Source organism: Macrotis lagotis, chromosome X (genome assembly GCF_037893015.1).
Source record: "Macrotis lagotis isolate mMagLag1 chromosome X, bilby.v1.9.chrom.fasta, whole genome shotgun sequence".
In the NCBI taxonomy this organism is placed as follows: domain Eukaryota; kingdom Metazoa; phylum Chordata; class Mammalia; order Peramelemorphia; family Peramelidae; genus Macrotis; species Macrotis lagotis.
In genome coordinates, this window is record NC_133666.1 from 483,882,823 (window position 1) to 483,908,709 (window position 25,887).

General features: G+C 34.6%; 2 protein-coding genes across 5 annotated transcripts in view; both read left to right on the plus strand.

Annotated features, from left to right (window-relative positions):
- The window catches only part of CCDC102B (coiled-coil domain containing 102B), an 836,813-nt gene that overhangs the window by 775,545 nt on the left and 35,381 nt on the right, over nucleotides 1-25,887 (plus strand). The gene's annotated exons all lie outside the window — the stretch shown is intronic.
- Nucleotides 2,090-2,563, plus strand: LOC141502991 (apoptosis inducing factor BLCAP-like). Its single transcript, XM_074208038.1, has one exon. The coding sequence runs from the start codon at nucleotides 2,233-2,235 to the stop codon at nucleotides 2,494-2,496; it is 264 nt and encodes an 87-aa protein (XP_074064139.1). The 5' UTR covers nucleotides 2,090-2,232; the 3' UTR covers nucleotides 2,497-2,563.

Consider the following 25,887-nt stretch of genomic DNA (forward strand, 5'->3'; position numbering starts at 1 on the left):
TTAATCACATACCACAATTTGTTCAGCAGTTCCCCAACCACTGAGCATCCTCTTAAGCTCCAGCTCCCTGCCACTAGAAGAGAGGTGCTATAAGTATTCCTTTACATTTAAATTTTTTTCTCCTCATATTTCATCTCTTCTGCAGTATAGATAGATCTACCTAAAGCACTGCTAGATCAAAGGATAGACATGGTTTTATAGCCCTTTGGGCATAGTTCCAAATTGCTCAATAGAATTGTCGAATCATTTCACAATACCTCCAATAATGCATCAGTGTTTCAATTTCTCTACATCCCTTCCAACATTTGTCATTTTCTTTTTCTGTTCCTATAAGTCATTTGAATAGGTATGACATAGTACATTAGCCCATTCAATTTTCTCCAGAGGTTTATCATATCTGTTTTTTTTTAAATTGTATTCCCCATTTTATTGTTTACTCATTTATTTTGTTTTTATATTTGTCTAATTTTGAGAGTGGTACACTGAGGTCCCCATCTAGTATAGTTTTGCTTTCAATTTCTTCCTTTAACACAATTCCCTATAACTTAATTTTTTCTCTAAGAATCTGTATACTTGGTATGTATATATATGTGTGTGTGTGTGTGTGTGTGTGTGTGTGTGTGTGTGTGTGTGTGTATGTTTCATATTGATATTACTTCCTTTTCTCTGGTATCTTTCAGCAAGGTGCAGTTTCCTTCCTTATCTTTTTTAGATTTTATTTTCATTTTACTTTGTCACAGATCAAGATTGTTATCCATGTTTTTTTCACTTAAGCTGAAGTATAATATATTCTGCCTTTTTTACCTTTAATCTCTGTGTGTCTCTCTATACTTCAAATGTTTCTTGTAAACAGAATTGTATAGGATTCTAGCTTTAATCCATTCTGCTAGACATTTCTATTTTAAGGGAGATTTCATCACAATCATTCATAATGATGTGTACTAATTCTATTTCTTTCACTTCTGTGTTTCTACATAGATATATTTTTCCATTCTTTCACCTTATCCCTCCACACTAATGTTTTGCTTTTCACCACCACCTCCCTTAATCTTCCCTCATCTCAATCATGCCCACCCTTTTTTCTTTTCTCTTTTTTGCTACCACATCTATCCTCCCTTTCATAAGCCCCTGATTTCCTTTTTATTTCATTTCCCTTCCTACTTCCCCATAGGGCAAGATAAATTTCTAAACTCAATTGAGATTATGTTCTCTGTCTTCAAGTCAAATCTGATAAGGGTAAATTTCAATCAATAGATACCTCTTACTTTATTTCCCTCAACCATAATAGCTTTTTTGTGACTCTTTATATGATGTAATGTATCCTTTTCTCTTTAATGCTTTCTTCTTCTCCCAGTAGAAACCATTTTTATCCCTTAATTATTTTTTTCCTAAAATGAAAGTAATAATCTTTGGTCTTTGTTCAAACTCCACAATTCTTTCTCTGGATACAGATGATATTCTCCATTGCAGATAGCCCAAAATTGTCCCTGATTGTTATACTGGTGGAATGAGCAAGTCAATCAAGGATCATGATCACCCCACTATTGCTGTTAGGCTGTACAATGTTTTTTCTGGTTCTGCTCATTTTTCTCAGTATCAGTTCATGCAAATCCTTCCATGCTTCCTTAAATTCCCATCCACCCTGGTTTTTTTTTTTGGTTAATATGATTTTATTTATACATTACTAAAATATTCTTGTTTAAGAATAAACATAATACACCCTCCCCCACAAAAATATAGAATTGCATGAGAAATAAAGTAAAAGAATGAGACAAAATGTGTTTTAGTCTATGTTTTGATATCCTCAGCTCTGTCTTGGGTGGATCACGTACCTTATCATAAGTACATTGCAGGGCCTGGGCTGGTGCAGGCCCAGGCACTGCTGTGAGAGGGGCGGGCCGAGCCCGGGCAGGGCGGCGCAGGCCCTGGACTTCAGGCGATGCACAGAGCACAGGGAAGGCAGACCCCAGGCCAGGCCAGCCTTGGCCACGGGTCCTGGGCCCTGACACGGAGTGGGAGAGGAGAGGGGAAGGCAGGCCGAGGCGCGGAGGCTTCTGGCGGCGCAGCTTTGGCGGCCTGTGCAGTTCTATCTTCAGAATACAAGACAGCTTGGTGCTCCTTGACACGTTGGAGAACCTGTTGAAAATTGAGTGGAAACGAAATCAAAGAAGCAGATAGAGTTCACTTGCTGTTGTGGGACTCGTGCCTCTCCTCCCCTGCCCAACAGAGACCATGTACTGCCTTCAGTGGTTACTGCCGGTCCTGCTCATCCCCAAACCCCTCAACCCAGCTCTCTGGTTCAGTCACTCGATGTTCATGGGCTCCTATCTTCTGAGCTTCCTCTTGGAGCAGAAGACCTGCACGATCTGTGCCTTGGTCTTCCTAGCAGCCTTGTTTCTTATCTGTTATAGCTGTTGGGGGAACTGTTTCTTATATCACTGCACTGGCTCCCACCTCCCTGAATCAGCCCATGATCCCAGGATAGTGGGGACTTAAGATCCTCACGTGACTGCTAATTGATTGGCTTTAAAGATGAGAATCCATGGGTAACGGATGTTCACTACATGATTAATCACAGGCTTCCTGCACATCTGTGTAGACTAGATTAGTACATTCCTGATTGGGCATCCTTTACCCTTGACGCGTCACTTCCAGGTTTTTATGATGTGAACAACAGCACCCCTTTGTGCTTTTCGTTTGAAGCCCAGCAGTGGTTAGTGGTTGTTGCTGTTTTTCTTCCCTGCCTTCATTCCTACTCCTCACTGACTGGATGATCATCCTCTCATCTCAGATCCAGTCGGGGGACCCGACCCAACACGACCAGCTTCACTCTGCTGTTCCAGGGATCTACAATGTAACAGCAGAATTATCGTCTTGTTTTCTTAGCAAAGTGAACTTCGTCTGAAGTTTCCTTCTTTCCAACTTCTCAATTGACCCTAGGGGCCAATTGAGTCATTGTCAAAAGAGGTATCATAACTGCAGAAACCCCAGCTCTTCACTGAAGCCACTGGCATCTGGGAGCTCTAGCTTCCTGCTCTGTAGGCTAGAATGAAATGTGTTTTGGCATTTCAATCATCAAACTCTCCTGTTTCTTTTTATAAAAGAAACGATAACACTCTTGCAATAGTTCCTTTTCCCTCTTCAGTGCCACATCCCTCCCCAATTTCTAGTTTACAAGGTTCTCATTTATTAGAGGCGGTACTACCTGATCTTTATCCCAATTGATTTCCTCATGAGAGGAGAACCTGTGTTGGAGAGTAGTAGACCTGTACTTTCAGAGTGGTGATGAGCAATCAGTGATTTTGGTTGGGGGATTAACTTGTTTTTATTAGCTGGGAAGAATATTGTACATCTGAATTGGGAATTTATCACTAGCACACATGATTTCTGTATAATGGTGGAGATTATTGAAGGATGCAAGTTCTGGAACACACTAACTTGAACAGAACCTCAGGAGAGGTGAGAAGTTCCAAACTGGGACCCCTAAGTCTTTTTAAAGATTCCAGGGTACAAAGAAATAACCAGGAAGAAGACTTTGTTTTACTTAGTATACTTCCAGTCTGATTCACTCACTCATCTTCTCTTGGATTGCCTGAGGAGTGAGAGGTGACCTGGGCAGAGAACTGAACTTGATGCTTGTCACCTGGAGAATTGGACCTAACAGCAACATTTTTGAAATTTAAGGGCCGCTGATTAAAACAATTGTTTTATTTTTGATTGGCTCAATTGCACAGTTGTTTAAGATGTTTAATAAAAGCTTTATAAACTTTGGTCTGTCAAAAAAAAATAAGTACATCACAGAAGTTTCTTCCATATTTTTCCACAGTTGCTGTTGCTGATTGTAATTCCCTCCATCCATTCCTCCCAACTACCATATATTATATTATCTCTCTCTTTTCACTCTGTCCCTCCTCTAAAATGTGCTTTAGGGTAGCTGAGTGGTACAAGTGACAAAGCACTGGCCCTGGGGACAAGAGGTCCCAAGCCCACATACCACCACAGAGACACAGCAACCACCTGGCCCCATGGTCCTGGACAGACCACCCAATCCCACCACCTTGCAGAAAAATTAAAAAGAAAATGAGTTATATATGAATATTCTCTCCTAGGATCTACCCTCTCCTCTATCACCCATATCCCCCCTTCCCCCTGTCCACCTTCTCTCTTTTTTTTACTCTATGTATCTATAATTTATTGAGTGTGTATGCTATTTCCTTTCTGAGCCATTTCTGATGAGAGTGAAGGTTCCCTCATTCCCCCTCATATTCCCACCTTCCATATCATTGCATAGCAAAAAAAAAATTATCTTTTATATGAAATATCTTAGCCTATTCCACCTCTCCATTCTCTTACTCCTAGTACATTTCCCTTTTAGCCATTGACTCTATTTTTTACAATATATTATATATTCAAATTCAGCTCTCTACTGTGCTTCATCTAAAAAAAGGTACTTCAACCTGCTCTATTAAATAAGAAGGTTCATATGAGTATTATCAGTATCATTTTTCTATGCAGGAATACATGCAATTCATCATCACTAAGTCCTTCATAATTTAACCTTCTCCTCCACTTTTTATGCTTCACCTGAGTCCTGTACTTGATGGTCAAACTTTATGTTCAGCTCTGGTCATTTCAACAGGAACATTTGAAATTCCCCTGTTTCATTGAAAATCCATCTTTTCGCCTGGAAGAGGATGGTCAGTTTTGCTTGGTAATTGATTCTCGGTTGCATTCCAAACTCTTTTTGCCTTCCCAAATATTATATTCTAAACCCTATGTGTCCTTAATGTAGTTGCTGCTAAGTTCTGTGTGATCTTGACTGCAGCTCTCCAATATTTGAATTGTGTCCTCCTGATTACTTGTAATATTTTCTCTTTGACTTGGGAGTTCTGAAACTTAGCTATAATATTTCTGGGGGGTTGGCCTTTTTTGGATCTCATTCTGGAAGAGATCAGTGGATTCTCTCAATTTCTATTTTGCCTTCTGCTTCTGGGATATCAGGGCAATTTTCCTGTAGGAATTCTTTAAAAACGAGGTTAAGGCTCTTTTCCTGATCATGACTTTCAGGTATCCCAATAATTTTTTAATTATTTTTCCTGAATCTCTTTTCCAGATCAGTTGTTTTTTTCAATGAGATGTTTCACATTTTCTTCTAATTTTTCATTCTTTTCATGTTGAAATATTGCATCTTGATTTCTCATAAACTCATCAGCTTCCTTTAGCTACAGTCTATATCTGAAGGATTTGTTTTCCTCAGAGAGCTTTCTTATCTCCTTTTCTCTCTGGCCAATTCTGCTTTTTAAAGCATTTTTCTCCTCAATAACTTTTCAACTGTTTGATCCATTGGACATAAGCTGTTTTTTTAACATGTTATTTTCATCAGAATTTTTTGGGATCTCCTTGACAAAGCTGCTGACTGTTTTCATGTTTTTCCTGCATCTCTCTCATTTCTTTTCCCAATTTTTCTTCTATCTCCCTTACTTGATTTTCAAAGATCTATGTCATAGCCTGAGCCCAACTTCTATTTTTCTTCGTGTCTTTAGATGTAGAAGCATCTTCCTCATCTGCAAATTGAGTATTTTGATTCTCCTTGGGATGATGGACAAAGTATTTTTCTATGGTCAGGTTCCTTTTTTTTCCTGTTTACTCATTTCCCCAGCCTGTGCTTCATTTTGGGGTACTTCCTGAGCTTTTGAGATTTATTAGGACATCCCCATGAGGACCTCTTTGTGTGAGGCTCTGATTTGTCTCCTGGTCTGTGAATGAACACTAGTGTACCCCTCTGCCATGGGACTGAGGTCAGGGAGGTCCCTGTTCTATGGGGGTGCCTAGACTGTGATGAGTATCTGAATGTGGTCAGGTTCCCAGAGTCTTGTTCCAGGGACAGGGGACAGACCACAGAAATCTCCCTCTTCTCCCTTGTCTTCGGTGGGCTGAGCACTCAGGGTACAACTGCATAGAGGCTCCTACTTGCCTGCTCCATGGGCCTGCTTCCATTTACAGGATCTGGGCTGCTGGCTGTGCTGAGTGACATGGCTGAGCTAAGTACACTAAAAGCCATGACTTCTCTCAGGCCCTGGGCTTTGCACTCATTCTGGCAGAGGTCTCCCTGCTGATCTTCCAAGTTGTGCTTGGGTCTTCCTGGGGTCCAGGTTAGGAAACTGCTCCTGCTGCTGGGAGTCATGACTCCCAGGCACCCTGGGTCTGTTTCTGGGAGGCTGAAGTTTTTTACTCTGGTGGGACACCCTTCTGAAACCATAGAACAGAGCTTTTCCACTATTTTCCAGGCTACCTTGGACTGGAGTATTGCCTCACTGTATCTTTCTGTGGGTTCTGTCTCTCAAAAATTTAATTAGAGTCATAATTTTAGAATTTTTTGTAATATTTTGGAGAGAGCACCTAGGAGAGTCTCTTCTCCTGCTGCCATCTTGGATCCACCCCCTCACCCACCTTAATTATTTTTATGTGATCTTTTGAAACTATCTTATATGCACATGTTTAGTCCAAGTTTACTATTAGTCCAAGTTTATTTCTAAATGTCCCAATAAGCATTGTTTTTCTCAAGTGTAACTAGTATCATCATCCCATATAGGAGCTTAAACAGTTTAGACTCATTAAATAGCATGGGTTTTATTTGTTTACCATTTATGCATTTAACCAACTCGAGTCTTTTATTTGAAAACTGAACTATCTGTTCAGCTCTGCTATTTTCAACAGGAAAGTTTGAAAATCCTCTATTTTGTTCAATGTCCATCTTTTCCCTTGAAAGATGAGTTTCAAGTTTTCTGGATAATTGATTCTTGGTTGCAATTCAAGCTCCTTTCCCTTCTTGAATATTATATTCTCAGGTCCTTTAATGTTAAAACTGATAAGTTTGTATATTTCTTATCGTAACTACTTGGTATTTGAATTCTTTCTGATGGTTTGTAGTATTTTCTCTTGGAACTGATAATTCTTGAATTTAGCTATACAATTCCTTGTAGTTTTCATTTGTGATGTTTTTCAGGAAAGGATGTGTAAATTCTTTCCCTGACAATGGTACCCTCTCATTCTACAGTATTAGGGAAGTTTTCCTTGATACATTTGAGAAATATATTGTCTAGGTTCTTTTCTTTTTGTCATAGCTTTAAGGTAGCCCAATAATTCTTAAGTTATCTCTTCTGGCACTATTTTTTTAAGATTTTTATTGCAGTTTCGAGTTTTATAATTTTTTTCCCAGTCTTACTTCCCTCTACCCCCCCCTCAGAAAGCAATATGTCAGTCTTTATTTTGTTTACATGTTGTACATTGATCCAAATTGAGTGTGAGGAGAGAGAAGACACCTCCTTAAGGAAGAAACAAAAAGTATAAGAGATAACAAGATCAGACAATAACATTTCAGTTTTTTTTCTAAATTAAAGGGAATAATCCTTGAAATTTGTTCAAACTCCACAGCTCTTTATCTAGATACAGATGGTATTCTACATTGCATTCAACCCAAAATTGTCCTTGGTTGTTGCACTGATAGAGCGAGCAAGTCCATTAAGGTTGAACATCACCCCTATGTTGCTGATAGGGTGTACAGTGTTTTTCTGGTTCTGCTCATCTCACTCAGAATCAGTTCATGCAGATCCTTCCAGGCTTCCCTGAATTCCTGTCCCTCCTGGTTTCTAATAGAACAATAGTGTTCCATGACATACATATACCACAGTTTGCTAAGCCATTTCCCAATTGAAGGGCATTAACTTGATTTCCAGTTCTTTGCCACCACAAACAGGGCTGCTATGAATATTTTTGTACAAGTGGTGTTTTTACCCTTTTTTCATCATCTCTTCAGAGTATACACCCAGTAGTGGTATTGCTGGATCAAATGGTATGCTCATTTTTGTTGCCCTTGGGCATAGTTCCAAATTTCTCTCCAGAAAGGTTGGATGAGTTCACAGCTCCACCAACAGTGTAATACTGTGCCAGATTTCCCACAACCCTTCCAATAATGATTATTATCTTTTGTGGTCATATTGGCCAGTCTGAAAGGTGTGAGGTGGTACTCTGGAGAAGCTTTGATTTGCATTTCTCTAATAATTAATGATTTAGAGCAATTTTTCATATGGCTATGGATTGCTTTGATCTCCTCATCTGTAACCTGGGACAGTTTTCAAGGACAGTTCTTTTTCCAATGAGGTACTTCACTTTTTCTTCTTTTTTTCTGTTCTTTTGATTTATTTGACTGATTTTTGATGTATCATAGTCATTAGATTCCATTTTTCCAATTTTATGTTTTAAGGACTTCTTTTCTTCAGTAAACTTTTGTTATCTCCTTTTCCATTTGACTAATTCTACTTGTAAAACTGTTTTCTTCCATGGATATTTGTTTGCATTTTGGCTATTCTATTTTATTAGGAATTGTTTCCTTGAGTCAGTTTTTCTGCTTCTATTTTTCAAATGGTTAACCTTTTTTTCATAACACTCCTGAATAACTCTCATTTATTTTTCCACTTTTTCTTCTCCCTTTATAAATTGATTTTTAATATCCTGAGCAATTTATATTCCCCTTTGAGCTTTCACATATAAAAATTTTTCCATTTTTGTCTTTTGTTCTTTTTTGCTCATTTTTAAAAAGTTGCACATCTGCTTGTTGAGTCACAGGGGACACAGCCTCAAGCTTCTTGTACTGTGGGTCAGAGATCTGATCATTGACTTTCTATACTGGAGCATCAGACCCTTGTTGTGTTCCCTGAGATGGGCCTGCCCACCTAGCCCTACCTGTTGTGTAAGTGTTCTGGGGTTCACAATATGTCTTCTACACTGTGACCGGAGGTCTCACAGATGGTCTGCTGTACTACAATGAAACTACTGCGCTGGTACCTAGTAGCCACAACTGCTGATTTATCTTGTGCTTAATAGCTTTTTTCTGCCTTTTCCATCCCCAACTTTGCTGGATTGCACTCCCACTTTACACAAGTGAAGCAGACTTTTCCTGAAGTTCTTCTAAAAGTTCTCAAGCTGGAAAATTGTTGCACTCTGTTTTGTGTGGATTCTGTAACTACAGAATCTGACTGGAGGCTTGATTTAATATTGTTTCTGAGAGAGACTGGGAAGAGGTCACACAACTTCCTAGCTTCTCTTTGCCATTCCTCTCAGAGTTATTTTGAGGAAAATAATAATAATGATAATAATTGATTTAGTCAATGCTATGTGCCAGTCAGTGATAAGTGATTGACACATTGCTATTGTGTTCAGTTTTTTTCAGTCATATCCAAATCTTCATGATATAATTTGGAGTTTTCTTGTTAAAGATACTGGAGCATTTTTGCATTTTGTTGTCCAACTCATTTTACAGATGAGGAAACTCAGGAAAAATAAGGTTAGAATTGTCCAAGGTTAGAGAACTAGTAAGTGTCTGAGACCCTATTTGTACCTAGCACATGTCCACTATTGCACATCATAGTAGACACTACATTAAATACATCATAATTTTCAACATCAACCTCATCATCATAATCTCATGATTATAAATTTATAATCCCATGATTCTCTTCTATTTTAACCTCAACCTTCCCTTTTATTTCATAGGCAGCTCATTTTAAATTAAAATGTGATCATCTGGTATCCGAAATTGTATTGCTACTCTATTGCTAAAGTTTTCTGTGTTCTACTTACTTGGAATTTTAAAAGATTATTAAATCTAATGCCAACAAAAAAATTGAAGCCTTTAGAGAATATAACCTTATAAGCCTTTTAGATAGTTAAAAATCTAACTTTTCAATATAACAAAGGTAATAAAAATTATTTGTAAGTGTTGATATGATCCTTTTGCATCTAAATTATGAGCATATTACAATAAATTCCATAGACACTTTTAAACATACTTACACATACACTCATATACATATACGTACATATAATATGCATATACATATATACCCTCTCATGTTAAATTGTCAACAGTTAAAGTTCCAAAAAAAGTTACATTATAAATTCTTATTTTGTTCACTCCTTTTCCATTTGACCAATTCTGCTTGTAAAACTGTTTTCTTCCTTGGATTTTTATTTGCATTTTGCCTATGCTAGTTTGTAAGGAATTGTTTCCTTGAATTAGGTTTTTTGCTTCTATTTTTCAAATTGTTAAATTTTTTCATAATTGTCCTGTATAACTTTCATTTATTTTTCAAATTTTTTCTCCCTTTATAATTTAATTCTTTAAATCCTTTTCATCTTTTACTAGATAACTTTTTGAACTTGAGACCAACTTATATTACCTTTGTAAGTTTTCACATGAAAGCAGTTTTCCAGTTTTGTTTTCAGAGTTTGCAGTTTTGAGATATTTCTCTGTATTAAGCACTTTGCCAAGACTTGAAAATATAAAGAAAGGGAAAAATATGATGCCTGTCTTCAAGGAGTTCATATTCTAGCTGGGAATCTATGTATAAAAAATTGTATATACATACACACACACACACACACACACATATATCACAGAGAGAAGGTGAAATTGGGGACAGAGTTCTGCAGATGATAAACATAAAGTTGATTGTAGAGTTTTTAAGGCAAATGGGCCCAACTAATGGAAAGTCACAATGTGGAAAAATGGAATATTGTGTTTGAAGAACAGAAATATTATATTACTGTATTCTACAAGATGTAGCAGAAAGTCCAAGAATGTAGATAAATAATAATTTTAAAAACCAGATACAAAAATTGCAAAACTTTATATCACCTTAGGTTTATAGATTATATTGAGGGATGTAAATAGTCAGAATGTAAATATTTTCCTTTACTGTGACACTGAGAGCTGGGATTCCTTCATCCCAGAAAGACCAGAACAAATTGAGCTTACAATCTTTCCCAAAATCAAAAGTCAATGATTTTAGATTAACTTCTCATTAAGACTTCGAGTGTGAGTTATTGTTCATTTTTCACTTTAATCTCCAGCATTGTGATCCTTGTTTTCCTTTTGTCTAGCAAGTAAACTCAGTAATGAATCATTTGCCCATAGCTTCAGATTCTCCCTTAACTTTATATGCTTGGATATTTTCCCATAATAAATCATATTATTTATTTGTGATTAGATACCTAAAACAGTAAAAAATCTAGTTTCTTTCACCAAAAAGCCTTTTGCCTGCATGTTTTGTTTTCAAATTGAATCCAAAAATTTGCTGTACATGTTAATCTTCAATTTCGTAAGTTTTATTCATAAAAGACTAGAAATGTTAGATGAAATAACTTGAAAAACTAGGTTTTCAATGAACTTGCCTCAAGATTATATTTTTTTAAATGACTAACTTTAGAAAAAAAGAAACAAAACCAATTATTTTTAAATATAGAGGACACTAATCCCACATGAATCACTATATACAGGAAGCCACTTCCAGGCTTCATTTAGTTCCTAAACAACTAAATCCAGTGTGTCCTTGAAGATGATATTAATCATCTGAGTCTCCTTTGAACCATCTGTAAGGTATGGAATATAAAATATTCCAAGGAATATGAAAATGTATTTGAAGATTTTTCAAAGAAACTAGTTTTAATGAAAATTAACAGATATTATTTTTCCTTAGAAGAATATATGAAGTCTCCAAAATTTTACTGGAGTTTTCATGCTTAAACAACTTAAAATTTCACAAAGACTGTGAATAATACTTCCAGGCTTTTGAAAATATTAGGAAGTCATTTTGTGAGTTATTAAAGTGATATTTTCCCCTTTTGTAGAGGACTGTGTGGTTGAATTGCAAAATTAGTTATTTTAGCTAACGACTTAGCCCCTGAGTCCCAGCAGTGATCTTAATTATTAGATGTTAGAGAGGCCAATTAAAATCAATCTTGAGTTTTTTAATCTCTTACATAGACCTATCCCTTGTTTCTAGGATTCAGCTGAATTTGTTTTCCTCCTCTCTCTCTCTCTCTCTCTCTCTCTCTCTCTCTCTCTCTCTCTCTCTCTTTTAAGCTAAGCTTGCTTCATCTTTATTACCTAATTAGTTTTGACAAAACTTTTCAAAAAAACTACAAAATAGAGAACTATGAATTTGGACCTTAATTTGGAGTATTGGAGTATTTTTGTTGCAATGGCACATATAATTTTTTAGAAATATTATTTATTTATTTTGAACATTCTTTTCTTTTTAAAGTTTGAGTTTCAAATTCTCTTCCTATCTCTTAAGACTACCACCTACACTGAGAAAGCAAGCAGTATGATGCAAATTATACATAGGATATCATGCAAAACATTTTTAAAAAGCAAGAAAAATAAAATAAAAATGTACTTCAACATGTACTCAGAGTTCATGAGTTCTTTCTCTCTACAAGTCTATATATTTTTCTCTCATAAATCCTTTGAAATTGTCATGGATCACTGCATTTATCATTCATCAAATACTTCACAGTTGATCATCATTACAATGCTGCTATAACTGTATACATTGATCTCCCAGTTTTTCTCACTTCACTTTGCATCAGTTCATACATATATTCCATGTGTTTTTTTTTCCCACATAAAACCACACCCTCATCAATTCTTATAAACAATTGTACTCCATCACAATCACATGCCAGAAGTTTTTTCGTCATTCCTCAATTCATATTAATGGTCATTCACTCAATTTCTAATTCTTAGGCTACATAAAAAGAGCTATTATAAATGGTTTTGTATGAAGTTACTTTGGTTTTGATTTCTTTTTTTTTCCCTAGACCTAGCAATGGTATTGCTGGGCTAAAGGGAATGCACAGTTGTTTTTTTTTTTTATTCTTTGCGCACAAATCCAAATTGTTCTTCAGAATGATTAGACAACTTTATTACTTTACCACAAGTTCATTAATGTAGCTATTTTTCACTAATACCATCCTGCATTTGATATTCCTAATTGGTGTAAGGTGATTCCCCAGAGATTTGTTAATTTGCCTTTCTCTAATCAGTAGGGATTTGGAGCATTATTTTCATATGATTATAGGTAGCTTTGCTTTCTTCTTCTGAAAACTGGCAGTTTTCCTTTGACCACTTATAAATTGAAAAATGTCTTTTATTTTTATGAATATGACAGACTTATACTTAGTAAGAATTTGAAATTTTTGTTTTATATTGTTATTGGTAACTTTAAATTGATTGATATCGGTACCTTTATATTGATTGTTATTGGTACCTTTTAGCAAAATGTAGCTTCATTAATAATATCTATAAATTAGGTCTGTTTTTAATTTAGTTTTGTTTTGTTTTTGCTTTGACTAAGACCACAATTGCTACCCCTATCATTTTTATTTCACCTGAATTATATTAGATTCTGTTTCAGTATGTTATTTTTATGTCTATGTATTTTTATAAAAAAGATATTATAGGAGTGTGCTTTTAATATATTATGACAACCACTTTCATTTTGTGTGTAATTTCAACCCATTCATTTTTACAGTAATGATTACTCCATATTTTCTTCAATCTCATTTTTTGTTTCTTTTTATCTTATTTTTATCTTGTCCTTCCTTAATTCTATTTTTATTTCTAATCTCTGCCTTTCTTAATCTGCCATCCCTTTTATGACCCTTCTAACATTTCTTATCTTCTTCTCTCTAAATTCTCTATTTGTCAATTTTTTATACCTAACTCTGCCTGTGTCTGTGAGTGTGAGTGTATGTGTTTGTGTGTGTGTATGTTTATCTTTTCATCTATTCTTTCCTCAGTGTTTTTCAGGGAAGGAAGGGGTGGTAATTCTAGTGTTGAGTGAAGATGTTCAATTAAAGGTGGCATTTCAGGTAAACATTTTTTGATTTTGCTATTTTGTTTGCTCATTTTACCAGTCAAATTCTTGACTTTGAATTTTAGGTGAAAGTTGGGCTCTTTTCACCGGGGAGTGAGCTTTGTGGGATTGCTCTTTTTAAGAGCTATAGCTGGAGATCTTTATGGTCTTCCACAGTGGTATGATGTAATGAAAGATATTGTCATTACTTTTCTAGTCTGTATTGTGCTCTTTACCCAGGAATAGCTCTGATACCCTTCAGTCACCAACCCTAGTGCTCCTCTTCACTTTAAAACTATGATCAGTGTCTATGCTCCCTTGTGAGCAGACCAATTGGTTTCCTTTCCATTCTGGAACTGTGATCCAAAATTTCTTTTAGGTAACAGAGTAGTCAATCAGTTCCAGCTGTACCCAGTGCCAGCAAAAAAAGTTCTTTGTAATCTCTTTCTGAGCAGTTTTCTGACTCCCTTATCAGTTCTGAACTGAGAGCTCCCAAAACTGCTGCGGTTGCTGCTGCTGCCACTGTTACTACAACTGCATTTGCTCCAGAAAGACCTCTGCCAAACTCCTAAGATATTTAAGTTGGAAAAGGTCTTACCCTAACCTTTTGTCAGTATTCAAAATTTAATTTGAGACAATATTTTAAACTTATTTTGAGGGAAAATATTGAAAGTATTTAGCTGGATTGCTACCTATAATTAGATAGATTGACTCCTCCCCTCCCCCCCCATTAGAACTTTTAACACAGGGCAGATGTTTTCACTTGGGAAGCTGAAAGATTTCCTTTAAACTATGCCCCAAATTATGTGGAGAGAACCTTGCATGTTCTAAGATATCCCATAGGAACTGGATGTTGCCTTTGAGAGGAAACTCAAGGTTCTTTTAACTCTTTTTTTTTGTTTTGTAAGAATGGCCACCCTGGACTCTTTGCCTTAAAGCCAGGTGTGTTATATTTCACTTCTCCCCAGGATTCTCTTCTACCTTTAAGGGAATTTGAGGTGTGTCTAGGATTTCTGAAAATATGCTACAGTCCATCCATTTGGTATGCCCTTTGCAAGGGTTTCCTTCACTTCAGTTTCATTAAAACACAGCTTAGCTTTAGAGAGAAATATTTACTTCAAGAGGTGATGAAGTTCTCTGGATATTTTGTCATATAAGTGCTATAAATATACTATTCTGATGAAATGAGTATAACAAGCTCACGTAAAGTGTTTCATAGCTATATCTTTGACCTAAAAAGCAAATCTATTGTTTGATTATCCATTCAGACTCATGTAAGCATAAATAATAACATAAAAATGGCTGCTCTTTTAAAAGCCTAAACTTTTTACCAACCTCCTTGGTGAAGATTAGAGTCTGCAGAATACTCAAAACACCTTTCAGGATGTCTCTCTGAAGATGGAAAAAATCTACCTCAGAAATCTTTTTCCAAAAGTATTGTAGATATCTGACATCCTATTTGAGATAATTTCTTGAAGAGGAGTAGAAGATGATGACCAAAATACACAGTACTCATAATTTAGAAGTATCTCTTCAATTTCTAATTTTTTGTTATGGTTTTTATCCTTTTTAATGAGGTTTTTTCCAGACTCAGCATTTGTGTGGCTTAATATTATGTTAGATTTAATAAATACTTGGCACATAGAAATATAACTGTGGATCAAATTGACCAATACACCATTCTCTACCAGTTTTCAGAATACTGCACATACCATTTCTTGAATTTTCCTTGAGATCCAAAAAAAACTAAGAAAAAGTTCGGAGAAAAGTTTGAGTCATTGGCTGCAATAGTGATTAGGAACTAATATAATGAAATATGCATGGATGAGAGAAAGAAGCACAGTATGTTTTAATATGAAATCTACAAAAAAGATACATGATCAAAAAGAAATGGAAAGAGGATAATTTGGAAAGGGGAATCTCAGAAATTAAGTATTAAAGAAGCATTTACTTCAAAAGGAATCTATTTCAACTCTGTTTTGCATAGCCTATTGGAAATACAAAAGTTAGATAGTGCTTTGCTCATAAAGTTTATACCTGAACTCCTTGTCATTAATGCATTTTTCTAATAGGTGAATTCTCCATCTGACTCTCAAGCTGTCACCAGCATGAGAGAATTTCATCAAATAAGGCATTCAAATAGACAAAGATCCAGACTGGATTGGAAACAAAACACTGACTTTCAATGTATGCTTTTCCACATATTAAAAATACTGTAAGACAACTATTTTTTCCTTGAATAGTTTTAAAAATATCTTTTAAAGCCAAACATTTGTGAGATTCAAATATGACAAAAAAGCGCTCCCCACTATTCATCCATGATTGTCTTATTTATCATCACAAAACTTAAGGAAGCTAAGAAAGTTGAAGCAATACATTTTGTTCTCCCCCTCTTCATTTCTATACCCTACAATAATATACTGCATTTATAACAGTGAATTCAGAATTTAAGGAAAATTATACAAATGTGTTGTTAATTTTCTTAATGTTTCTTTTACTATGAGAAAAAATACCTCTGAATATATGACTTTTCACTGAGATGGATGCATTAAGTATACCTGAAGAAATGAGTTACTGCCTATACCTGCAATTTCCTTGTCCCCCAGAACCTTTTCCAAGATAAAAGGCAAGAGAGTAGTCATGAAGAAATATCCTATAGATAACCACAAAAAGAATTGGAAAAGAAAAAAGTAACCCAATTTCATTATGGTGCAGATTATGCTTTTATGGTCTAATTAAGAAAACAAGCTTTTAAATGGGAGAAATAGCTAAGAAATGTAGCTGGGAGATTGGTATACAAACACACACACACACACACACATATAATATATATAAATATATCTATATCTATATCTATATCTATATCTATATCTATATCTATATATATATATGCACATATCATATTTCTCCCAAAACCCAGGAGCAATTGGTAGCCTAAAAGCTTGACTCAGTTGTAGGGATGTGGGAATTATAGTTTATATACAAGATTGAATTTGTTGGAATAAAAATTTGTCAGAATTAAGATCTCTCATACAGAACTTCTTTCAAAGGTTTAAAAAAATTGACCAAAACATGCCTATTTCAAAAATTCAAAATCTAAATTTAAATCCAAACCAAAAATCAAGAGTACTAGAGGGCTTTGCCAGTAAAACAGATGCTATCCCTGGCAGCTCCTTCCTGGGTAGCATCTGGGCCCTACTTATTCTTACCAAAAGATGAAACATAAAATGAGAGATGATGGCATTTGTAATCTTCATGAGCCTATTCCATTAAGAATCTAACAACCACCTCTATTTTATGTGAAAAAACCTTTGCACTTTCAACAGAAAAAAAATGCATAATAAATCAAAAATTCTGTTGAATCTACTTTTTAATTTATATTTCATAGTTATATATACTCTAGTTATTTTGATATTGAAAAAAATGAATTCTTCATTGCGTTATCTATACCAGATGTAACTTGGAAATATATAGTGTGATATGAGGAACTCAAATCATTATTAGGGTTGAAAGCCTGATCCCCCAAAAGGATAAATGCCCAGTTCTGGTCCATAAAAGAAGAATCCTCATTGAGTTGATTTGTAAATTAACTGGGCTCATTGAGTTGAATTGTAAATCACCTCCTGTGTTCAGAAAACTGTTTAAAATCTGTTAAAACATACTTCTTATATTTAACTGCAATAGAAAATTTCACAAAGTTTCTTTTTTAAAAAAAACTATATATTTTTAAAATTGCTAAGTATTCTGTAAGGAAATATATAGGAAGTTATGCAATAGAAAAATGTAAATGAAATAGAGATCTAATCATGACAAAAATATACCCAATTATGTGAAATATAGAAATTCATATTTCTATTTTGACTAACATAATTATTACCTAATAATGCTAATAGTTAATATTTATAAATTTTAAATTTGTAAACTTCTTTATACTCATAATTCCAAAATTTTATCTATCTACTATACAAAATTACATTTATATTTTTATGTTCAGTGGCATAGAATTTTATATTTCCATTCTGCCCACAAGGGTTCTGTACAGGTATTCAAATTTACTTGTATTTTACTATACATATATTAATACATAAATATACATATATTGAGTCAGCCTATGATTTCATTGATGCACGTAGAAAGCAACTCTATAACTTAAGTCTTGTTGACTTGACCATGGTCACATATCTAGCATTTGGCAGAGATGATGATACTTGAATCCAGCTTTTAATGAACCCTAAATCACCTGCAGAAGTCACTTCACTTCCCTATACCTCTGTCTCCTTATCTATAAAATGACGGTGAGACTTTATAGGATAGTGGCAAAGTGATAGGAAAGGGAACAATGGGTGTTAACATTCAAAAAGTTTTCAGATAGTTGAGAGAATTTAATTTCAATATCACATATGCATGATAACTTGTGCAATGATGAATGAGTTTAATGTTGCTGGAATAACTGAATCATATTAATCTTAATATTCTTGCTATAATCAAAAGCAGAAGAAATTTAAAAAAAAAGTTTACCTTCCATTCTTTGGTAAGGCAAAGAAAGGAGTTAAAAGAGGACTTTATATTGTATACTCAAACAAAACAAGAAATATTGGTAACCAAGTCTGAATAAGTAGAGAAATTCTATGATTTTTCTTAGATCCTTACAATAAAATCAACATAGATTGTGCTATGTGGTGAATTAAATGAGAATAGAGAGAAATATATGGGATGCATGATTTGATACAAAGGAGTGAGAGAAATTGAAGGCTTATAGATTGTGCAAAAACTGTTATGAAAAATATTTTTTTGTTTTTTTAAGTAGATAATGAACATGGCAAGCACAAAATAATCACATAGCTTAAATAAATAATATTTTAACAGACTTTAACACTGAGAGGTGTTCCAGATTTTCCTCTAATAATTAATCTCTGCAACTCTGGCATATGATATAACTCTCTTGTCTTTATTATCCTTTTCTAAAATAAAATATTATTTGACTTCTGAAGTAACTTTTCATTCAAGATCTATAGTCTGACATTGATTACAGGGAAAAATTTTAATTTAGTACAATAAAGCATTTTACTATGGGCTATTTTTCAACACAATATCTCCTATCCATATATAAAAATGAGTCAAGGTTCATAAAGAGATTGAATAAATAAAATGAAATTGTTCAATGACCCTCTGACCAAACAAATCATAAATCATGGAGAATTAGCCTTGCCAAATGTGCATAGGACTGCAGTGAAATGATTATAGCAAGGTCCATGTTAAAGAAATATTTCCTGTAGATGACGATCCTCCAGGTCTTCTTTGTAGATATTATTGTTTTGGTTATATCAAGATATAGAATCTTGGTGAACCACCTTAAAGAGATACATAACTATGCAAAACAAATTGACCCAATCATCCATAGAGAAATAAAATACAATGGTTAAGAATGTATTTATTATCCAGATTGCAATGTGCTTTTGGATGGAGAACCTCGAGAGTTTGTATATATTTAAATAGAGACAATCAATGGACAGCACAATGCACTCAGAGTTGAATAGAATGAGGAGAATAGTTTAGATCACTTTTAGAAAATTTCAAAACTTCTTCATAAAGATGGAATTGCACAAGAAAGTAAAGAAACTTCTTAACATTTTCAATTGTTACTCTATGTGTGAATTATGATGGCATGTAATTAAAAATATCTCATAAATAAAAATGAAAGGGTTCATGATGGGTATGAGTAGGTTGAACATATAACCACTGAGAAGATCTGAAAAAATAGGGGCGGCTATTTGACACAGTGGATAGAGCACTAGTCCTGGAGTCAGGAGTACTGGAGTTCAAATCCAGCCTCAGACACTTAATAATTACCTAGTTGTGTGGCCTTGGGCAAGCTACTTAACCCCATTACCTTGTAAAAATCTAAAAAAAAGATCTGAAAAAATAAAAGTAAAGATGGATGAAAGCATTGTATGAAAGACAGAAAAGATGAACTTGTTTCATAATGAGGTAGAGGGATGATAGATGGATAACCAGAGTTAACCCCCATACTTTTGCAATGACAGGAGAAAAAGACAGAAAGCATTGAGCATGTTGAATGAAACTGTGTGACAAATTTATGGGATGATAAAGACAAGAATTGGCAAAAATAAGTATTATACATTAGATATTTCTATATTAATCAGATATATTAGATATATAAAATATATGTCATTGGAAATAACATTAAATCAATAAAAGACTCATATGAATATTTAAGAATTGAAAAATAATTTCAGATTATAGAATCAAGTACCATTCTACAGTTTCAAATTAACAAAGCCAAATTGAATGCATTCTCTAAGCGATTGTTAGTGATACACTTAAAAACTTCAATGGCTTTGTGATCTCAAGGATTTGGGTTTGAATTTATCATGATAAAGATTATAATATATTCATCTCATCTCATTCTTTGAGATTTTTTCCTCGATATACTTTCTTAACTCTATCACAAAAGAACCACCCAGAATATAGAAGATTTTCTCCTTGTTCTTTTAACATTTTGCAAGTAACTATTCAAAAGGTTTTGAAGAAAAATTCATTGTTCATTGTTGATCCCTCATTCTCAATATATAAATCATACAGGTTATTTCCCTGGGCTTCCTTTTATGCCACTTCTCAGGCACAAATAATTGATTCAATTCTTTGCTGATACCTCTATTCTCACATACTTTTCTTTGGGGCTTCCCAAACACTGAGCTATCTCTTTCAATGCTTGTGTCAGCCTCATCAATGGATGTTGTGGTGATAACTGATGGAGCTCCTGTGTTTTCTTAGTATAATTGTTAGGCCAAAATTAGTATAAATAGCATAGAATCACTTCATATTTTGATGCATCTCATATTTAGAGGCTTCATTTAAGTGTACAATCATCTGCAAACAAAAAATAATGTATCAACAATCCCTCCACTTTAAATCTTAGATTGTAACCTTTTCAATTGAACAATTTACTCTCAGTATAGTAGCTATCCTTGGCACTATGTTCCTATCATTGAAGGTATTTGGCAACATGACTGAAAAAATATGGGAGCAAGTACAGAGGCTTGTTTCACTCCATTGGTGCCTGATAAAGAATGAGAGTATTGTCTATTATCCTGAATCTGGGTAAACACACCATCATTAAATTGACATAGAATAGAGATGAGCTTCTCTATGCATCCAAATTTTGACATAATTTTACATAATCCCTCACAGCTGAAAGTATCAAAGTCCTTGGTCAGATCTACAAACATTGTGTAAAGGCCTCTGTTCTGTTTCTTGCATTTCTCCTGAAGTTCTTTGACAACAAACATTATATTGACTATTCCTCAGCCTTTTCTGAAGCCACACTGGCTTACTTATAAAAATCATTGAGTCAGCCTTCATTTGTTTTATGAGACTATAGTATTTTATGATCCAAAGCCATATGGCATGAAGAAAAGGATGCTGATGTAAAAAAAATAGTAAAGGATAATGCATCTAAAATCACTAAAGTTTTGTACCATTTGCTAGATGGAACCCTTTTCCTTTTATTCAATTAATAGGTTCAGCTCATTTTACTTTTGAAATACCTAAGATATATGTATTAAATGAAAAACTCTGACTACAGCCAAGACAGGTGCTAACACTGATGTCAAAAGAACCTATAAAAGAACATCCTTAAGATCTCTCTGATGCATGTTAATATTGATTTTGCAATAAGGGAGACACTGGCACATGGCAGTTCAACATGGCATGCCCACATGAAAGATGGTGTATTCTATGAGAAAAGCAGAATTGCAATAGCTCTAAAGAAATATGAGTTGTATACATTTAGAGACAACTTCATCTTAAAGGCTCATACACACCATTTGTGACTGACCTGTGATAGAACCTTCCTAGGTCATATGGGTATGATCAGCCACTCAGACACTGTGCATTGACCTGACATAATGTTATTTTGGTCCTCTTTAGTACTAAGACAAAAAAAAGCCTCAACATGATCTGGAAAATAGATATTTATCACCCATTATTTTGAGAGGAGGAATTATTTAGCCAAAGTTTTTTACACAACCATAGATCTCACTCAGCAGGATTCATAATATCTGGAGTTTCTAGAAACGATTGAAGATCATCTGTAAGCAAAAAAAGTATTTCAAAAAACAACACCACAAAGCAAAATAAAGACTGTAGTTACTTCCTGTAAGGAATTCCCCCTATTTTTGGAATACTTGAAAAATACATTCTATTGTAACACTGAATAATAGCTGAGTAAGGGACAACTTCTTGTAATGCCTTATCTGATATTGATAATTAAAAAATCCTTGTACAAATTCATCTGTGTAACTGTACCTTAGCATATGTCTAGAAGTCTTCATCTTTCATTACTTTTAAAGCTGAATATTACTCTAATGTCACAAGTAATTTATCATCTAAAAATAATTGTATTACTTCAGATAATAGGTTATATTTTCTATGGTTGATACTCACAGTGTTGACACCAAGTAGATCTGCATTCTTAATACCAAAGGTCATGAGCATCCACCTTTGCAATTATCTATCAAAAATATGCCAGATCACACAGATCACAGAGAAGAGTATATACTTTTATTGAAATGTTACTAAAAGGAACATGCTATCTCTCTCATAAATCTGGGAACTCTAAATAAACCCAGAAATAGCTGGGAATACAAGAACAGAAAAATCACATATAGAGTATAAAACACTATAAAAATTTACAATATAAAGCATAGGAAAATTATATGCCCAGGATATACACAGGAAAAAAAATTGTATGCTAGGGAGCAGCTGTGACAATGCATTCTTGAGGAAACATAAATTCACATTTTAGGATTGCTGAAGTATTCTGGTTTGTTTCAATGTATAGGAATACTTTTTTTTTTTTACTAATTTCTATACTACTTACTGTTTCTTAGCCATTTCTTGGCTATTGTTACAACCTCCAATTTCTGGTTTAGCTGAAATCATAAAATCATAGATCTGTAAAGGAATCTTAGAGTTCATCCCAATCAAAATTCATAGTTTATGGATATGGAACTAAGACCTAAGGAGGTCAAGTGACTTCCCCAGGGTCAGAATGGTAACAAATTGCAGAATCAAGCTTTAAACTCAGGTCTTCTGCTAATAAAGCCATTATTCATTCTACTGTTGTTCTACATACATATATTAGATTGCTGCTGCATTCTTTCAAAAATTTTTGGGAACTTTACATTGAAACCAGTAGAAACCCTTCCTAGCTGCTCCCTGCCTCCAATAAATACTCTTACTCCTAATGAATTATGAGGAATTTGTTTCCTGAGCATGAGATCAATTAGCAAGGTTATTTCAGCAAACTAATGCCTTCATTTACTCTTTGATTTATAATAATGATTCAGCATCTTTCCTAACAATTAATACTTCCAATAATCAACAGGATAATGCCTTCTGAAATCCAGAGACCTTATATTCACTCCATTTTGTCCACCCAAAGAAATCCATGGAAAAAATACTGTTATTAAGTTTATTATTTCGGGCAGGGATTATTCTGCCAAGGGCCATTTGGATATTTATGATATCATTCATGGGCCATACAAAATTATCAACTTAAAAATTGATCTGCTCTATTTGATTAACAATTTAATTAACTCAGCCCTAACATAATGGCTGGAAACACTTTTCTCTAATGAGGTATGTGATTTTAGTTGGTATTGATGATGTTGCTACTTGGATCTGCTCTTCCAGGATTATGTTGGTTACTTTGGGCTGCAGTTGACACTTTGAGATGGTAAATTTTGAAAAGAAATTTTTGCAGCAGTAAATTGTATCAGAGTCATTTTTCATTTTATAAAAAAATATTTATTTATTTTGAATGCTACAATTTTCTGCCAAATCATGCTTCCCTCCCCCCACCCACCACAGAAGGCAGCCTGTTAGTCTTAAATTGGTATACACTGATCTAAATTGAATGTGATGATAGAGAAATCATAACCTTAAGGGGAAAAATAAAGTATAACAGATAATAAGTTAACTTTTTTTTAAAATTAAAGATAATATCCTCTCCACATTTTTTCTCTTGATACAGATGGTATTCTCCATCACAAATACCCCAAAATTATTCCTGATTTTTGCACTGCTCAAATGAGCAAGTCCATTAAGATTGATCATCACCCCCATGTTGCTGTTAAGATGTACAGTGTTCTTCTGGTTCTGCTCATCTTGCTCAGCATCAGTTCATGCAAATCCTTCCAGGCTTCCCTTTATTTCCCATCCCTATTGTTTTCTAATAGAACAATTTTTCCCCTTTCTCTTTGCCCCTTCATCCTTCCCTTTACTCTGTTATTTCCCCTTTTCCTTCCCCTCCCATTTTCCCCTTTTAAGAATTGAAAAGTAAGATAACTTTCTTAACTTAGCTGAGTGTATGTATATTAATTTTAATGCAAATCTGATGAGAATAAGATGGAGGAGGTGGCTAGGTGATGCAGTGGATAGAGCACCGGCCCTGGAGTCAGGAGTACCTGAGTTCAATCTGGCCTCAGACACTTAATAATTACCTAGCTGTGGGGCTTGGACAAGCCACTTTAACCCATTTGCCTTGCAAGTACCTAAAAAAAAAGAAAAAAAAAAGAATAAGATGAAGGCAGTTCTCACCTCTTCCCTTCTTTCCCTCTATTGCAATAGATCCTTTGTACCTCTTAATGTAATGAGATTTACGCCATTTAATCTCCTCCACCCTCCTGTCTCTTTACTGTCCCCCTTTTTAAGGAGTTATTGTTTTTAAATCATTCTATCTGAGTCACACAAAAGTTATGAGTGTCCATCACTTCTGGATAACTATATTCTCTACAATATAGTTACAGTTCTTGAGAGTTATTAGAGTATTTCTCCCAGGTATGGATATATCCAGTTTCATCTTATTGGATAGCAAATTTTTCTTTATCCTTTTGTTTTTAATCTTTTTCATATGTGTCTTGAGTCTCCTTTTTGAAGTCCTAATTTTAAATTAAGCTCTGGTCTTTTTATGAGGAAAAAGTTGGAATTCTCCTATTTCATTAAATATCCATCTTTTTGCCCTAGAAGAGAAAAATCAGTTTTGCTGGATAATAGATTCTTGGCTGCATTCCAAGCCCCTTTGCTTTTTTGGAATATCTCATTCCAGGCTCTTTGATCCCTTAATGTTGATGCAACAAGGTCCTGTGGAGTCCTTGCTATGGATCCTTGGTATCCAAATTGTTTCTTTCTGGTTGCTTGAAGGATTTTCTCTTTATATGGAATATGGCCACAATATTCCTTGGTGTTTTCATTTTGGGATCCCTTTACAGAGGGGATCAATGTATTATTTCAATACCTCTTTTGCCTTCTTCTTCCATAATGTCAGGTTAATTTTCTGTCACTAAATCCTGTAGTATTAAGTCCAGGCTTTTTTTTTTTCTATTCAGTATTTTCAGGGAGACCAATGATTCTTAAGTTATCTCTCCTAGTTCTATTCTTGAGGACTGTGGTTTTGCAGATGAGGTATATTTTCTTATATTTCTTTTTCAATTTTTTTCTTTTGTTTAACAAATTCTCACTCTCTCATGAATTCATTAGTTTCCACAGACTCTATTCTTTTTCATAGAAAAGAATTGTCTTTATTTACCTTTAGCTATTCTTTTTCCAATTGGTCAATTCTATTTATGAAAGAGTTTTCCATTTGTCCAATTGAGGTTTTGAGAGAATTGTTTCCCTTGTTTGCATTTGTCAAATTGTATTTTCAAAGGATTTGTTTTCTAGTTTGCAAGATGTTAATTTCCTCTCCCAAATTTTCCAATTGATTTTTAAACTCCTTCCTGATTTCTTCAAGGAAGTATTTCTTGGCTGGAGATCAAATCATATTCTCCTCAGAGGTTCTAGATCTCTCTGAGTTAGGGTCTTATCTTCTATGTATTTTTATGGACCCTCCCCCATGCTAAGCTTTCTTCATTTTCCTAAGATCTTGTGTTGGGGAGGGGCTGGTTCAAAGAGGTTTGGTTTTGGGATCCCTAGAGGCTTTGCTCACTGGGCTTAGTAACTACAAGTAGCCCAGCCAGTGGCAGGTGGGGTGAAAGAGGCTTTCTTTGGAGTTTTTGTTAACTTGATTTGACATCCTTTCCCTTGGTGTGGAGGGAGTGGGTGGTGTGTTGGATACTTATTTCTTTGAGCAATGTGGGCTATGCCCTGGGGCAAAGTAATTACT

Coding starts and splice junctions, on each gene's coding strand:
- LOC141502991 (XM_074208038.1), top strand. CDS start 2,233: ATGTACTGCCTTCAGTGGTTACTGCCGGTCCTGCTCATCCCCAAACCC.